Here is a 14,247-nt window from a genome sequence, read left to right as displayed (position 1 = left end):
GCAAAGGATTGTTCAGAACTGACTTCACTCACTGTACTGTAGTTGACTACTACAACTACTACTTCTACTACGACTGTTAACTGCATTCATTCACACATTTTACTTGGATGCATTTCCGGGCGAGTCAGTCTTTTTTGTCATTGAACGACTTTGCAATGCACGTCCACAAGGGCGTTCTGATTGAATGGTAAAAGGGAAGCACATTGGAAGACAGACCCCCCCCCTTTGCCAATCACTACGGCTGTCCTGCAACTCACAACAACACTCCGACTTGCAATGACAGTGACGCTGCAATCAAGCAGTTCCTCTTGCATCTCGACTCGCAGCAGCCGTCCGAGACGAGGTTTATCATCGCCGACGTGGATGAAACGCACCTGTTTGTCGATCCGCCGTCGCTGCCAATGCTGCAGACAAAGCTTGATGAAATGCTGGACAAGAACAACTTTACCCCAAAGCTCGAGAACACGCCAGCAGCGAGCGCGGCAAAGTCGTCATAAAACCCAAAAGAAACCCAATGCAATGGACATTCAACTCCGACTTGTTCGTCCAGTCATAGCACAACCATACAAAATCGACGTATGGGCTTTGCTGAAGGATTGTTCGAGAGGTTGCTGGACGTTCAAGCTACGGGGCTCTATTCCAGCGCGCCAAGCATTTCCAATGTTTTTGTTAACCCATTTTGAAAAAATATACACTTGTACACTATGAAAGCAAACATGTTTGGAGCTTAGCTCTGATGCTTGGCTGCCGATCACGTCACATGGGATGGTGCTGAGCTGCACGCGCATGGTCGCGACGCCACAGGAAGCCGAGATACCAGCAAACACCGAGCCAACAGCAGCTGGCAGCGATCGCAATGGCCTCGAGGGGAATGGCGGGTCCCGGCGTTGCCATGGCGAGCTCGTTCGGCTGTGCAGACGCTGGGGATGCAGCAGGAGTGGTGTGGTGTGGCACTTGAAGCAGGTAGACGGAAGCACCGAGTGCGTCGCCCACGCGAAAAATGACAGTGTCGATCAGATTCTTGACCATCAGACGCTCGCTTGGCGCAACGCGCGTGAATAGCGATTCGCGTGAGGGCTTGTCGAGCGCAAACCCAAGCACCTTGCGCAAAAAGACCAGCATCGAGATGGTGCTCAGCTGCGGCCATTGCCAGAGCACCGCAAAGCCCGTAATGGACATGAGCGGGACGACGCACAGCGCGACAGACATGCCAAACTTTGCCGTGATGCGGCGCGTGCCAAATAGCTGCAGGAAGAACGTCATGATACCGATGAGGCCGTTGAGCGTTGCGCGAAAGCCCGTGCGCGAGTCTCCCTCCGAAATGCTGTCGAGCAGGATTTGTTGCTTTCGAAAGTAGAGTGTCGATGCCGTGAAGGTGAATAGCATAACGTGGACACAGATACCGACGAGGAGCGGCGAGTGAGCCACCGCTTGCAAGCTCCGCCACAACGGCGGGTGTTTCGACGTCGTGTTGCCGGTGGGGGCGGGTCCGTCGACGGCGGTGCCAGCATGAGGGAGTGTCGGGTGGAACGCAAGTGTTTGTCCAAGCGCACGAATGCAGTGGAGCGAACCAACGAGAAATCCAGCTGCAACAAGGAGCAGCGCAGTGGTGCCCGTCCATTCAATCAATTGCAGGGTCAGGAACGAGCCGAAAATCTGACCGAGCGTCCCGCCTGCGGCAATGAGGCCAAAGAACTGCGTGGACTGCACGCTGGTAAAGCTCAGCGAGATGAGCGACCAATCGAGCGACATGGAGAGCAGTGTAAAGCTGCCCGACCAGAGGAAGAAGACGATCGCAAGGGACGACGTCACCGCCGCGTGCCCTCGTGCCAGCCACAGCGCTGCCTTGAATGCAATCAATGCAGTGATGAACGAACGGAAGGCGAGCAGCGCGACGCGTGCAGGCGATCGGTTGTGAGCGACCCGCGCCATGATTCGATTTGCGCCCAGCATGACGAGCAGCGATGCCATAAACAGCCACGGCAAGCTCTGTCAACGATGATGGTATATATTCGCATGTGTGAGTGTGAGTGTGTGTATGTGTGAGTGCTTTATTTGTTTGATCCTTTGGCTTGTGACTGTGACCAGAGTGATTGAACACCACAAGTCACTGACCTCGATGCCGCCCTCGCTGGCTGCCAGCTCGTCGCGCAGTGGCTGGATGATGTACAACGACGTGAGTGTGCAAAAGTTGAGGCAGAATGCATAGCCAATGACCCTGAGCGGATCCGACTCTGGCTTGATTCCGACAGTGTGCAGCGCGAGTTGAGCCCAGCGCGGGAGTGCAGCTGTCATGACTTCAGCTGGTGATGTTGTTGTTGTAGCTGCTGTGGTTGAGTGCATCATCGTCATCGGTGAGGTGTCTGTCGCATGATGCATTGAATTAGACACCACAAACAACGACTGTGCTGATCGGCGTTTAGTTTCGCTCTCACCGACTGGATTGGTCTTCTTTTGAAGTAGAGTTATTCTGTTTTTTTTTTTCGCTTGTTCATAGAGCAGAGTTGCAGACCGCTGCCGGCGTCGAGGAAGCGGAGAACCGACGAAGAGCACGATTTGCTTTTGTTCCTTCCCACCTTCAAGACACAGACCATGCTTTTTATTGTATTGCAATGTGCATTTCAATGTCTACAAACAAAGTTCACTCTTTGTTCTTTTTGACACACAAACTGTATCATGTCTGAAGCGACCCAGCAGCGGATTCTCGACGACCTCCACGCCGGCACTGTCATTGCAGACACGGAGCAGTACGCCGCCAACATCCAAGCCGACCACCAGACGGTCGTTGGCGCAATGAAGTCCCTCGAGCGCTACCCCGAGGTACAGCACGATGATGCAATGATATGGAGAGAGAGAGAGTGAAGCATGTTCAACGGAAAAAAAAAAAAAAAAAAAATGGCTGGCTTTTGCATTGTGAAAAAAAAAAAAAAAAAAAAAGCAAAGATCTTTCTTCTTCTGCTTCTTCGCTCCATTCAATGCTTGTTGTCTCGAATCTGCGCATCTTTCAAGAGTTGGGGAGCGGCTCTTTTTGTTCTTGCAATGCATTTCGTGAAAACGAGTGGTCGCAGCGGAGCGGTGTCTCTCTCTCTCTCTCTTTGCCTTGACATCATGGCTTCACTGACCGCACTTCTCTCACTCAACCACATCTCGATCAGATGATCACGACAAAGCCGTTCGACAAGACCCTCGTCTCATTGACAGAGGAAGGCCTCGTCACCGTCAAGGAGGGCACGCTCGACGCCCGCATCTTCAACGGCATTGACAAGACCAACGGAACCACCCTCGCAGAGCTCACTGTACGCTTGCTTTTGAGTTTTGCTCTTGCTCTTGAGTGCTGGAGTAGGTGAGGGTGGATTATGTTGCCCACTGTTTTGCATTGGCTGGGCTGACGTGACAGGCTCGCTTCGGACCTGCGACTGGTCAAGCACAAGGCCGTGCCATGAAGAACAAGTGGATTCGCCTCGACAAGGCGTCCGGCAAGCTCTTCCGCGCTGTACGACGAAATGGGGGGGTTGTTGTTGTTGCAGAAAGGCGTCGCAGTTGCGGTTGTGTTCCAGTGGACCGTGCTCATCTCTCTCTCTCTCTCTCTCTTCGCTCTGCCAGGTGGAGACAATCGTCGACGAGGCTCAGCAACAGCTGGCTGCGATTCAGGCCGGACAAACCGTGCCTGACTCTGCTCTGGCTGAGCTCCGCAAGCTCAAGTTGGCTGCTAGCCGGTAAGCGAGCCATCTGCTCAAATGCCATTTTTGTGTTTGTTGATCGTAGCTGAAGCAGTTTTGCTGACTCTTGACTGTCGTCTAGAACCTACACTGCCTATGCCATCGGCAAGGGTGACAAGTTCTCCACCAAGATTGTCAAGCCAGAGTCTGACTTGACGACTGCCATGCTCACCAAGCAAGTCTTGTTTTATTTTTTATTTGTTTTTTTTTTTTTTTCGCTTTAAGCGTGTTTGCACCACTGCGCGGAAATGAATGAGAAACAAAAACTCATTTAAACACCCGTGCTCCTCTTCTACTTTGCGCAGGGATGCTTGGCGTGAAGTTACCTTCAAGGACAAGAACTTGAAGGCTCTCGGCGCACCCACCAGCGGAGGCTACTTGCACCCCCTGCTCAAAGTTCGCACGCAGTTCCGCAACATTTTCCTCGAAATGGGGTAAGCGCTGCTTGGACAAACGGGTGTGGTGTGCAACCGTGCTCTGGCTGGTTTTTGTGAATGCTCACATCTCTCTATTTCCATCCCAACAACAACAACAACAACAACAAAAAAACACCACCCCTCCCTCGTAGCTTTTCCGAAATGCCAACAAACAACTTTGTCGAGTCGTCGTTCTGGAACTTTGACGCCCTCTTCCAGCCGCAACAGCACCCCGCACGCGATAGCCACGACACCTTTTTCATCAAGGACCCCTCCACTTCGACGCAGTTCCCCGAGGACTACTTGAAGCGAGTGCACGAGATCCACGAGAAGGGAGGCTACGGCTCCATCGGCTACCGATACGACTGGTCTCGCGCCGAGGCCCAAAAGAACATTCTTCGCACGCACACCACTGCCGTCAGCACGCGCATGCTGTACCAGTTGGCGCAACAGAAGGAGTTCAAGCCCGTCAAGTACTTTAGCATTGACCGTGTCTTCCGAAACGAAGCCTTGGACGCCACCCATCTTGCCGAATTCCACCAAATTGAAGGTCTTGTTGCCGACCGCAACCTCACCCTTGGCGATTTGATTGGCCTGCTGTCCCAGTTCTTCAAAAAGATGGGTGAGTGCATTGCTTTGCATTGGTTGGCGAGTCGGAGCTGTTTTCTGTTGGTGGTTTTGGCCTTTTTTTTTTTTTTCTCGTGTTGGATGATCTTCTCATCTTGGTACTTGTGTGTTGTGGGACTCGCTTTCGCTTGACTGAACAAACAGGTATTGAGAAGCTCCGCTTCAAGCCTGCTTTCAACCCTTACACGGAGCCCTCAATGGAGGTCTACAGCTATCACGAAGGTCTCAAGAAGTGGGTCGAGCTCGGCAACTCTGGCATCTTCCGCCCAGAAATGTTGCGTCCGATGGGTCTGCCTGAAGACGTTTCCGTTATTGCTTGGGGTCTTTCTCTTGAGCGGTATGTCATTTCGAAGAGTGAAGGCGAGAACGATGGCGATAGCGATGGGGAGGACAAGGGAATGCAGAAATACGATGGCGTTGCTCATCTCACTTTGGTTTTTTTTTAAATGACTGTGTGCTTGTGTATTTCCCGAGCGCAGTCCTACAATGATCAAGTACAAGATTGACAACATCCGTGCTCTTGTCGGCCACAAGGTCGACTTTAACGTCATCCGCAGCAACCCTATCTGCCGCCTTGATCATTAACGGGTCAATGCCCGAGTATTTCCACGATGTCTGCTGTGCGTTTTATCGGGTGTGAGACAACAATGAATAAACATTGTCGCACAACTTGTTGTGACCTGAAACAATGGTGCGTTGAGCGGCTTTTTCTGAGGCTCCTTGGGATTTGAAGTTGCTTTCGCGTATCACTTTCATTGTTGTGGTTTCAAGGATTGCCAGTCATTGTTCATCACTTGTCAGTCGTCTTTTGTTGTAAAAATCCTTCTGAGTTTCTGAATCCTCTGACTCGCAACAACCAACAATCTCTTTCATTTCCCCCCCCCCCACCTCAAACAAACCAATCACTGCATTTATTTACAGAATTGCATCCCGCTGCAATCTTAAAGTCATCCTATCATACTGTCGAACGTCAATGCCCCGCCTGCGAATCTTGACGTGGAACATTTCCGGGTTGGACATCTCCGACGCGTCGCCTCCAGGCGAGACCATTGCGACCAAGCTCGAGCGGCTGGCCTTTGGCATGCTCGACCATGATGCAGACATCCTGTGCCTGCAAGAGTTTCCCGTCCCGAGCGACTCGCGAATGCCTGCGCACCAAAAGACGTTTGAATCACTTTCGAAACTGTTTCGCGAGCTCGGCTGGGAGTTTGTCAACTCGGCGCCGTCCCACTGCGGCTGGAGCTGCATCCTCGTCAAGCAGCCCTGGCTGGAGCGTCTTGAGCTGGCGTCGACGGCAGGACCAGCGGTTTTCGCCACATTCAAAGTGCCACGCGACGATGCGTCTGGTTTCGGTTCTTCTGATGACAACGCCGCGTCGTCGCCGCCAACAATCACCGTCGCGAGCTGCCATCTCGCCCCGTTTAAAACAGGCACAAGTCAACGCTCTGCACAATTTCAGGCACTCGCACAGGCCATCAAGGCCAGTCAGAGCACGCGAAGCGCAACCAACAGCATTGTCATTGCGGGCGATTTCAACGCGCGCGAGAACGAGAATGAACACTTTGCACACGATGGCTATGTGGATGCGTTCTCCGCTTATTGTTTATTGAATCCAAAGGAGCGGTCGCAGCTGCAGTTTACCTGGGACAGCACCAAGAACAAGTATCACGCGGACGGATTTGGGTTTACTTGCCGTTTCGACCGCATTGTCACCAAGCGTGCCAAGGTCACCTCGCTCAAGATGATTGGCAATAGTCCCTGTGTCGAAGCCGACAGCTCGTTTTATCTTTCCGATCATTTCGGGCTAGTTGCTGAAGTCCAATTGTAGCGTTCGGGTTTTCGGCCTCTCTAGATTGCTCCTACTCGAACTTGCCCGGACCTTGACCTGGAATCACTACTGAAGCATGTGCTAGAATGAATGTGGAAGTGCTTTTGTTTTTCCTGAGGTTCGAGTGAAGATTGAGAGCAAGTCCGAATGGGACCAGCAAAAAAAGCGACAAAACCCAATAGAAACGACCGTTGTCTCTGTCGATCTTCATGTTTCATGTTTTGCAGTATTAAAAATTCGATAGTTCACTGGTAGACGTGTGCGAAGATGCCTGGCGGTCGGCTCAAAATCAAATTTGGAAGACTTCGATTCGTTCGAACCACCAGCTTATGGCCCATAGCTCCAAATATCCAGCCCGTGTAATCCAGAGCCTCACAGCTGATTTGTACTGGGAAATGAAGTGATTTGGTATGTTCTGATTTTTCCAATGACGCGTCTTCGACAAATTGAGGCTGATCGGCAAAATTATAAACCAGCAACTGAAAAAACTTCAATGCGCACCTCGGTACCAGCGCCGCGCACACAAACGCAAGATAACGACAGTTTAACACCATGCAACACACAATAGCACGCGATGGAATCAGTGCATGCCAAAATAAACCCGGCAATGCCGGGGTGAGAGTCATGGCGCGATGAGTTCAACGCCTTGGCTTTTGCTTGACGCCAGGTGCAGCACCTGTCGTATCCGACCGCCTCCTTTTCAAAAATAATATACATAATAATATTATTACACAAATACGTTTAAAGCGGGCGGGTTGTGAGACCAAGGAAGAGCGGTAGCGTGGTTCAAAGTGACCACTTTGGCAACCATCCCACTAGACCATGAATCACGACCAGCGCATGCAATAAATGTGCTAAAGGGACACTGCTACTCATGGCGGACTGCTCTCATTGTCAACAACAATTCGATGATAAAGAACGAGCCGTTTTGTATTCACGACAAGCGCAGCAAAACACATGCATAAAACCACAGCAAGAACGTTCTTTGTGTTTTTTTGCACTTTTACACGGAAATGGAGCCCTCGCGGAAGTTGGTCTTGCCAATCACAACGTTAATGAGGACGGGCTTTTTCTGCTCGCGAGTGATGCGGACAGCCTGTGCATAAGCTGCGCCGAGTTCCTCGAGCGTGTGCACGACAAAGCCCTTGCCGCCGAAACCATCGGCGACCGTGTGGTAATCCGTGTAGGCGAGAGCGCAGGCGACAGAGGTGTTGAACATGGGGACTTGCTCGCGAGCAATCTGGGTCCATCCGGCGTCGTTGCCGACAATGGAAATGATCGGCAGACCAAACCGGGTGAAGGTGTCGTACTCTGCCACGCTGTAGCCAAGCGAGCCATCGCCGTAAATCACCCAGACATCGGCATCCGGGCGCACGAGTTTTGCGCCGAGGGCAAAGCCGCCGCCAACACCCAGCGTGCCGAACGCACCGGGATCGAGCCAACGCAGAGGGCCGCGCGGACGCACAATGTACGCCGCAGTGCCAACAAAGTCACCACCGTCAGCCACGAGAATGCTGTCGTCGCTGAGAACCTCGTCGAACTTGGACAGCACGGAGAGCGGGTTGAGTTTGCCATCGGCAGAGGGCTCGGCAGCCTTCTTCTTGTTGTCAGCATCCTTGGCGACGTCTCGCGAGCGCAAAAGTTCCACCCAGGTCGGGTCGCACGTGTACGATCCAGCAACAATGGCGGCCAGGGAAACGATGAAGGAGCCCGGATCGCCCTTGACAGCCATCGTGGGCTTCCAGAACATGTCCGTGTTCTTGGTGAGCGCGTCAGAGTTTCGGTTGACAGCAATGATCTTGGCGCGGCGGTTGAACGAGCGGCCGTAGTCGAGACGGAAGTCGCAGATGGCACCAGCGAGGATGATCACATCGGCCTCTTGCAGGGCTTCCTTGCGACGCTGCTTGGCCTGGATGGCGCTCTCCTTGCCAAGCAGACCGCGAGACATGCCGCCGAGGAAGCACGGGATGCCGAGACTGAGCAGGGCGGCCTGGAGGTCTTCGGCCTTGGTTGGTGGAAGGGTCGATTGGCTGCCCAGGAGAATGGCGGGTTTGACGGCCGAGCGAAGGATGGTCGCGGCTTGGGCCAGCTGGCGAGCAGACGCACGAGGAATGTCAACGGGAAGGGGCGAGTAGTCATAGTTGCGCCAGGCGCCACCAAACAGCTTGTTCACGTAGTGCTGGAGGTACCAGCCAACGATGCGAGCGGTCAGATTCTTCTTCTTGTCGCCCTTGAGGAACTCGCGAGCCACAACAGAGTAGGGATAGAGGGAATCAATCGGGAATTCGACAAACACGGGGCCAGGCACGCCAGACTGCGCAATGCGCAGCGCCTCACGCAGCGTCGGCACAATGTCTTGCACACGGGTGATGGTGGCGCAGTACTTGCAAATCGGCTTGAAGAGAGCCATCTGGTCAATGTCCTGCAGCGCACCGCGGCCCTTGAGCAGGGTGGCAGCGGCACCGCCCATCAGCAGCAGCGGAGACTCGGCCATTTGAGCGTTCTTGACAGCAGTGACGGTGTTTGTGAGGCCTGCGCGGGGGGGGGGGGAAGGATGCGTGACAAATCCAATCGGGTAAAAAAACGTTGACTCAACAAAACAACAATAAAAAACAAAATGGCCGACTGGGCGGCGCTGGCTTACCAGGACCAGCGGTGACGACTGCGACGCCGGGAACGCCAGAGAGACGCGCAACTGCATCGGCAGCGAAAACAGTTGTAACTTCGTGACGGGTATCGACGACCTTGATGCCAAGGTTTTCGCAGCCAACAAGAATCGGGGAGATGTGGCCACCAACCAGAGTAAAGACAAACTTGACACCATGGGCCTTGAGGGTTTCAGCGACGAGCTCGCCACCATGACGCGGCGACTCGCGATCGACCTGCGAGAGCAAAACCGAAGTCCGTGCAAACCGTGAAAAAACAAAAAAAAAAAAAGCAAGCCACAATTGTGTCGTTCATTTTTTTTGTTTTGGCGCGTCCATTTAATTCACCCATTCAACAGTGATGAGGCATCGCTTTTCATCGGCATCATCGGCGTGTCTGAGCCACCGAGCGTTGACAAATGTCAAAACAATCGGCTTTTTTTTTTTTTTTTTTGTTGATTTGGTTGTGATTTTGTCGCAGTTCATCAATTGCTTGACTGCTTGTCTTTGGTTACCTTGCCGCCGATGCGGAGGAAGGAGACGACGCGAGAGACGGCGAACGCAACGCCCGCAGCGAGCGCGATGCCGGCGGCGGTCTTGCCAGGGTGCTCGAGGAGCAGCTGGACGAAGCCGGGTGCAGAGGGCGAGATCGCAAACTATTCGGCAAAAATCAACGGCACACAAAGTGACACGGGGACCGTGTGGGTGGCACACCGACGGAGCGCAAGGCGTAGACAGGACGCAGAGCCAGACACAAACCCACAAGGAGAGAGGCAGAAGCGAGGAAAGCCAAGTGAGCAAGTCGAAAAAAACCCCAATCAAAACCCACCAAAAACAACCCAAAAACGAAAACTTCACCTTTTGCGATGCCGACATCCGAAAACGACAAAAACAGGGAATGAGCACCACTTGCATTGCCTGTACAGAAATAATCAAACGGGGTTGATTATGAATGCCATGACATGCCAACAAGGATGGCGTACAAGAACACGAACAAGCGAAGTCGTGCAATTTTGACGAAATCGTGCAATTTCATTTATTCTGACTCAAACACAAAAAACAACACCACACAGTTGAAACGTGAATACCCTGCTGCTGACACACAAAACCGAGAAAAACCGCAAACACAAGCAATCATACAGAAACCCCCCCCCCACACACAAGCATCGCCCTAGCGAGGAGAAACCTCCCCGTCACGCAAAAACGCCCGATTCTCAAAAAAACCCTTATTGCTCTGTGACTTGGAAGTGAGCAAACAACGTGCCCGAGTCGAGAGGATCGCCGCGTTCGCTTTCGAGATTGACGTGGTGGTAGCCTGACCGAACGTCGGAAACGTTGATTGTGTACTGGCCGATAAAGTCGTCCGAGTTGACATCCTTGTCGTACACGACAAAGCGCAGGATGGCCAACTCTGCAAAGCGCAGGTCGAACGTGAACGTTTCGCTCCATTCGGGGTTGAAGCCGTTGTCGTCAATCACCTTTGTCCGAACCGTCTTCTGGTCGGCGGGAATGCCGGCCACTTCAACCACGACGTAAGGGTCGATAATTTCACCTTTGGTCTGACGGTCGGGCTTGGGCAATTGCTGGCCAGAGATGATCTTGATGGTCAGCTTGGTGGGGCGCACAGAGTGGGGGATGGTGGCAACGTCGTTCGGGTTGAAGTTGGTGCCCTTGCGCATCACGTACGGCTTGAGAATCACGCCAGAGCGGCCATTTTGGCGGAACTTGCCCTGATTGAGCTGCATCGAGCGGTCGGGGGTCTGGTAGTTGAGCGCAACAATCTGCGAGCCGCAGTTCCACGCTACCTGGGGATCGTAGTTGGACGAGTCGACACGGGTGCCGGCAGGGTAGATGCGACTCAGCTGCTTCTTGTTGTACTCGATGAGTTGGCTGGGGAGCTTGCTGGCAAACTTTTTGGTCTTGGCCTCGGCAAACGAGGACATTTCCCAGTACTTGCCGTTGGCTGCCGAGTCGTCGAACGACTTGAAGTGCACAGCCTTGCAGTAGACAACGAGCGCGGAGAGCTCGGGAGCCAAGGTGACCTTCTTTTGGTTCTTGGCCTTGATGGCCGCTGCAGCCTGAACCGCAGCCTCGTCCTTGACCTTGCCCTCGTCGTCATCGTCTTCCTCATCGCTGTCTTCGTCATCGGCCGGACCGGCGGGGCCGGCGGCCATGCCAGTCTTGCCCGAGCGCTTGCCCTTGATCAGAATCTTGTTCTTGAGATCGTTGGGCGACGGGTAGGCCTTGCGAAGCTCGTCAGGGTCGCCCTTGAGCAGCTTGGAGCCGAGGATTGTCTCCATGTGCTGCGCCATCACCTTCTGCTGGGGCACAGAGCAGTGGTTTTCGATCGACAGAATGACGGGGAAGGGCGAGGTGGCAAAGGCATAGTCGCCAATCGCCTTGATGACGTCCGAAAACTTGATCTTGGACGTGAGCGTGTGGCCGTGGTAAATGATGGGGTCGCCATCTTCGCCGTCCCAGCAGTCCAGCTCGACGCAGCGGCAGCCATTCTGCAGCGCGCGCACGTACGCTTCGACGCTAGACTCGCTGCGCAGCTGGTCGCCGAGCAGATAAGTGTTGTGCGAGGACGCAACAAAGTAGTGCGTGAGCGGTTGCGACATGTCCTGGTAGATGCGGTTGTGCGCAGGGTTGAAGAGGTCGTTATCCGTGCTGGCCAAGAAGTTGAACAAGCCTTCGTAGGACAGGAGCTTGCTCTTGGTGCCCTCAACGGCAGGCTCGTGCTTGGCAATGAGCGCCGCAGCGTCCGAGCTCGAGACAGCCATCCCTTGCTCGACCTCGAGGAAGCGACGGAACTCGTCGAGAGTGAGACTCAGGGGCTCCGTGTTCGAGTAGCGGAGCAAGAGCTGCTCAATCTCGGGGCGAAGGGTGAGCTGGCGATAGAACGCGCCAAACTCGTCAAAGTCGAGGTACTTGGTGCCCTTGTCGTCCGAGTTGGCGGCGGCGAAGCGCTTCTTGAGTTCCTTGTTGGACACCTTGGCGTTGAGCACGTGCAACAGCTGCGAGATTTCCTTCATGTCCAGCTGGTTGTCCTTGTTCTTGTCGGCCATGTTCCACATTTCCTTCAGCCAGCGCTTGCGGCGCTCGGCATGCTTTTCTCCAGCAGCCACGGCCACCTGCTTGCCCACAACCGAGGACATGTACCGCAGACCCTCCGTCCAGAATTTGAACTCGTCGGCCGACGCCGCGACCAGGTCGAGCGTCTCAAAGTCCGAGCCGTAAATGACCGAAAAGGAGTGGTCGACCTTGTCTGCATGCTGCGTGGCGTGCCTGCTGAACGACTTGGTGTTGCGTCCCACACGAATCTCCTTGATGGAATCGATGAGCACGCGCGACTTGAGCGCAGCCTTCTTTGGCGACGACCAGCTCAGCGACAGGTTGTCGCCGCTCACACGGAAGAAGCGAGGGTGCGGCTTGGTGCTCGACTTTGTGAACTTGATGAGGTCGCTGCCGTGGTGCATTGCATTGACCCATTCCTCGGCTGTTTGTTGTAGTCAAACGCAAAAGGAAGGAAAAGCACACAAATGAGTCAAAATGGCGACTACTGTTTTTCCCCCCTTTTCCACTCAAAAGCCCCAAAGCGCTTCACATACGCGTTTCGAGGGAAGTCCACTTGCTCACAAAGCGCACAGACAGATTGAGGAAGCCGCTGTCGGGCTTGAGGGGCAGCGTAACGCTCGTGGTTTGGCCGTTCGCCAGCGAGTGGAAATCGAGATCCGCGTCGCCGCAAAGCTTGTCCGAGCCAATCGAGTTCTTGTCAAACACTTGGAAGGTGACGCGATTGGCCTTCTCGAGCTTGACGTCAAACTCGGCGTTCCAGACGGGATCGACCGTCTTCGGAATGCTCAGCGTGCGTGCATGTTCCTTGCCGTCGACCAAGATGATGCAGTAAGGATCGCTCGTACCTGCATAAAGGAGGGTGTGGGGGGGTTTGTGTGGGCAAACAGAAGGTGAGTAACGGTTTGATTTGAAGGGTTGGTCGAGGCGAAGGTTGAACGCTGCGAAAGGAGTGCAACAACGACGTGAAGTGTGCAAACTCGAATTTTGGTCCACAATCGCTCAAAGCGTGCCGTCCCACCCCCCCCCCATAATGACTTTTCTGCTCCATTCACACCATGCTTCAGCACCTGATCGTTGACCTGCGTTGCCGCTTCAACATGTATGAGCAAAAAACCATGATTCTAAATTTGATTTTGAGCAGAATCGAGTCGAGTTTTTGGGATGCTGTCGGAGTTGTGTGTGCAGAGTGTTGCTCAACTCGTCCAACCATGATGACGCTACATTCACATTTCATCACCGCCCCTTGCACCCTTGTTCATTTTGGTCGCAAGTTCGTTCTTCTTTTGGTCTTTTTTCATCAAAAAAAAAAAAAAAAAAAAAGTCGAAAAAATCGATCTAAAAATCAAAAAAAAAAAATCGTCCACAACAATGTTCAACAAACCAAAACAAAAAGACCAAAAAAGAAGAAGAAGAAAAAAAAAAAAAAGCGTCCATCCGTCAAACAAAGGCAGCCACTGAGCACACAAGAAATGTGTACTGTTGAAGTGGAAAACAAAAGCGCAGCGAGTAGAGAGAGCGCATGTGGGGGACCGATGTGTGACGTTGAGAGTGCGCGTCGAATTCCTTCGTTTTTTTTTTTTTGAAACTGTGAATCACTGCTATGTTGCCTCGCTCCTTCAAGCTTTGTGAACGTGTACGCACCGCCGCGGTCCATGGCAGCAACGCCCTTGGCATTGAGGACCTTGATGTCGAGAGATCCGTTGATGAACGACGCAGACGCAATGCCCGCGAGGGCGCGCTGAGCCACCGATGTACCGCTGCCAGACGCCATTGAAAAAGATCAAGAAAGAAAAAAAAAAAAAGACTGCAATCGTGCATTGGGATTGATTTGTCAACCAGTGTACTTTCACGCCCATGCACGATTCTTCGTGTTTGAAGATGCATGGACATGGTGTGAAAGGCGCGAGGTACCTGATGCAACATTTTGCGGCAAA

At 53.2% G+C, this 14,247-nt stretch overlaps 6 protein-coding genes across 6 annotated transcripts; 3 read left to right on the top strand and 3 right to left on the bottom strand.

The window, feature by feature from the left end:
• Nucleotides 1-155: 155 nt before the first annotated feature.
• On the top strand, nucleotides 156-497 carry CAOG_00252 (hypothetical protein; the record flags this gene model as incomplete). Its single annotated transcript, XM_004365066.1, has 2 exons — nucleotides 156-187; nucleotides 284-497. The coding sequence occupies 2 exons, from the start codon at nucleotides 156-158 to the stop codon at nucleotides 495-497; spliced, it is 246 nt and encodes an 81-aa protein (XP_004365123.1).
• Nucleotides 498-652: 155 nt separating this feature from the next.
• Nucleotides 653-2,392, bottom strand: CAOG_00251 (hypothetical protein). The gene is made up of 2 exons (XM_004365065.2): nucleotides 2,116-2,392; nucleotides 653-1,989 (listed from the first exon to the last, which is right to left on the bottom strand). Exons 1-2 carry the CDS (start codon nucleotides 2,377-2,379, stop codon nucleotides 757-759), a joined length of 1,497 nt encoding a protein of 498 aa, XP_004365122.2. The 5' UTR covers nucleotides 2,380-2,392; the 3' UTR covers nucleotides 653-756.
• A 252-nt stretch (nucleotides 2,393-2,644) lies between these two features.
• CAOG_00250 (phenylalanyl-tRNA synthetase beta subunit) lies at nucleotides 2,645-5,479 on the top strand. Its single transcript, XM_004365064.2, has 9 exons — nucleotides 2,645-2,820; nucleotides 3,156-3,296; nucleotides 3,398-3,493; nucleotides 3,604-3,716; nucleotides 3,802-3,894; nucleotides 4,025-4,153; nucleotides 4,288-4,757; nucleotides 4,907-5,099; nucleotides 5,242-5,479. Exons 1-9 carry the CDS (start codon nucleotides 2,677-2,679, stop codon nucleotides 5,345-5,347), a joined length of 1,485 nt encoding a protein of 494 aa, XP_004365121.2. The 5' UTR covers nucleotides 2,645-2,676; the 3' UTR covers nucleotides 5,348-5,479.
• Nucleotides 5,480-5,521: 42 nt separating this feature from the next.
• CAOG_00249 (hypothetical protein) lies at nucleotides 5,522-6,838 on the top strand. Its single transcript, XM_004365063.2, has one exon. It carries the CDS (start codon nucleotides 5,736-5,738, stop codon nucleotides 6,588-6,590), a length of 855 nt encoding a protein of 284 aa, XP_004365120.1. The 5' UTR covers nucleotides 5,522-5,735; the 3' UTR covers nucleotides 6,591-6,838.
• Nucleotides 6,839-7,459: 621 nt separating this feature from the next.
• Nucleotides 7,460-10,140, bottom strand: CAOG_00248 (ilvbl protein). The gene is made up of 4 exons (XM_004365062.2): nucleotides 10,094-10,140; nucleotides 9,751-9,891; nucleotides 9,235-9,472; nucleotides 7,460-9,122 (listed from the first exon to the last, which is right to left on the bottom strand). The coding sequence occupies exons 1-4, from the start codon at nucleotides 10,109-10,111 to the stop codon at nucleotides 7,594-7,596; spliced, it is 1,926 nt and encodes a 641-aa protein (XP_004365119.1). The 5' UTR covers nucleotides 10,112-10,140; the 3' UTR covers nucleotides 7,460-7,593.
• Nucleotides 10,141-10,224: 84 nt separating this feature from the next.
• Nucleotides 10,225-14,109, bottom strand: CAOG_00247 (phospholipase C-eta2). Its single transcript, XM_004365061.2, has 3 exons — nucleotides 13,955-14,109; nucleotides 12,847-13,158; nucleotides 10,225-12,734 (listed from the first exon to the last, which is right to left on the bottom strand). Exons 1-3 carry the CDS (start codon nucleotides 14,082-14,084, stop codon nucleotides 10,462-10,464), a joined length of 2,715 nt encoding a protein of 904 aa, XP_004365118.1. The 5' UTR covers nucleotides 14,085-14,109; the 3' UTR covers nucleotides 10,225-10,461.
• Nucleotides 14,110-14,247: the final 138 nt, after the last annotated feature.

The sequence above is a fragment of the Capsaspora owczarzaki genome (assembly GCF_000151315.2).
Source record: "Capsaspora owczarzaki ATCC 30864 unplaced genomic scaffold supercont2.1, whole genome shotgun sequence".
NCBI classification, from domain to species: Eukaryota; class Filasterea; order Ministeriida; family Capsasporidae; genus Capsaspora; species Capsaspora owczarzaki.
The sequence above is the reverse complement of the archived record's forward strand: the minus strand, read 5'-3'. Positions and strand labels throughout refer to the sequence as shown.

What these genes read in the sequence shown, in the direction of transcription:
- CAOG_00249 (XM_004365063.2), top strand. Translation starts at nt 5,736, where the DNA reads ATGCCCCGCCTGCGAATCTTGACGTGGAACATTTCCGGGTTGGACATC.
- CAOG_00251 (XM_004365065.2), bottom strand. Translation starts at nt 2,379, where the DNA reads ATGCATCATGCGACAGACACCTCACCGATGACGATGATGCACTCAACC. An exon ending in CCAGCGAGGGCGGCATCGAG is followed by an intron (nt 1,990 to 2,115) that starts GTCAGTGACTTG and finishes CATCGTTGACAG; the next exon opens with AGCTTGCCGTGGCTGTTTAT.
- CAOG_00247 (XM_004365061.2), bottom strand. Translation starts at nt 14,084, where the DNA reads ATGGCGTCTGGCAGCGGTACATCGGTGGCTCAGCGCGCCCTCGCGGGC. An exon ending in TGCTGCCATGGACCGCGGCG is followed by an intron (nt 13,159 to 13,954) that starts GTGCGTACACGT and finishes TCCTTTATGCAG; the next exon opens with GTACGAGCGATCCTTACTGC. An exon ending in GTGGACTTCCCTCGAAACGC is followed by an intron (nt 12,735 to 12,846) that starts GTATGTGAAGCG and finishes TACAACAAACAG; the next exon opens with CCGAGGAATGGGTCAATGCA.
- CAOG_00248 (XM_004365062.2), bottom strand. An exon ending in TCCTCCGCATCGGCGGCAAG is followed by an intron (nt 9,473 to 9,750) that starts GTAACCAAAGAC and finishes TTGCTCTCGCAG; the next exon opens with GTCGATCGCGAGTCGCCGCG. An exon ending in AGTCGTCACCGCTGGTCCTG is followed by an intron (nt 9,123 to 9,234) that starts GTAAGCCAGCGC and finishes CCCCCCGCGCAG; the next exon opens with GCCTCACAAACACCGTCACT.
- CAOG_00250 (XM_004365064.2), top strand. Translation starts at nt 2,677, where the DNA reads ATGTCTGAAGCGACCCAGCAGCGGATTCTCGACGACCTCCACGCCGGC. An exon ending in CTCAAGTTGGCTGCTAGCCG is followed by an intron (nt 3,717 to 3,801) that starts GTAAGCGAGCCA and finishes ACTGTCGTCTAG; the next exon opens with AACCTACACTGCCTATGCCA. An exon ending in TGGGGTCTTTCTCTTGAGCG is followed by an intron (nt 5,100 to 5,241) that starts GTATGTCATTTC and finishes TCCCGAGCGCAG; the next exon opens with TCCTACAATGATCAAGTACA.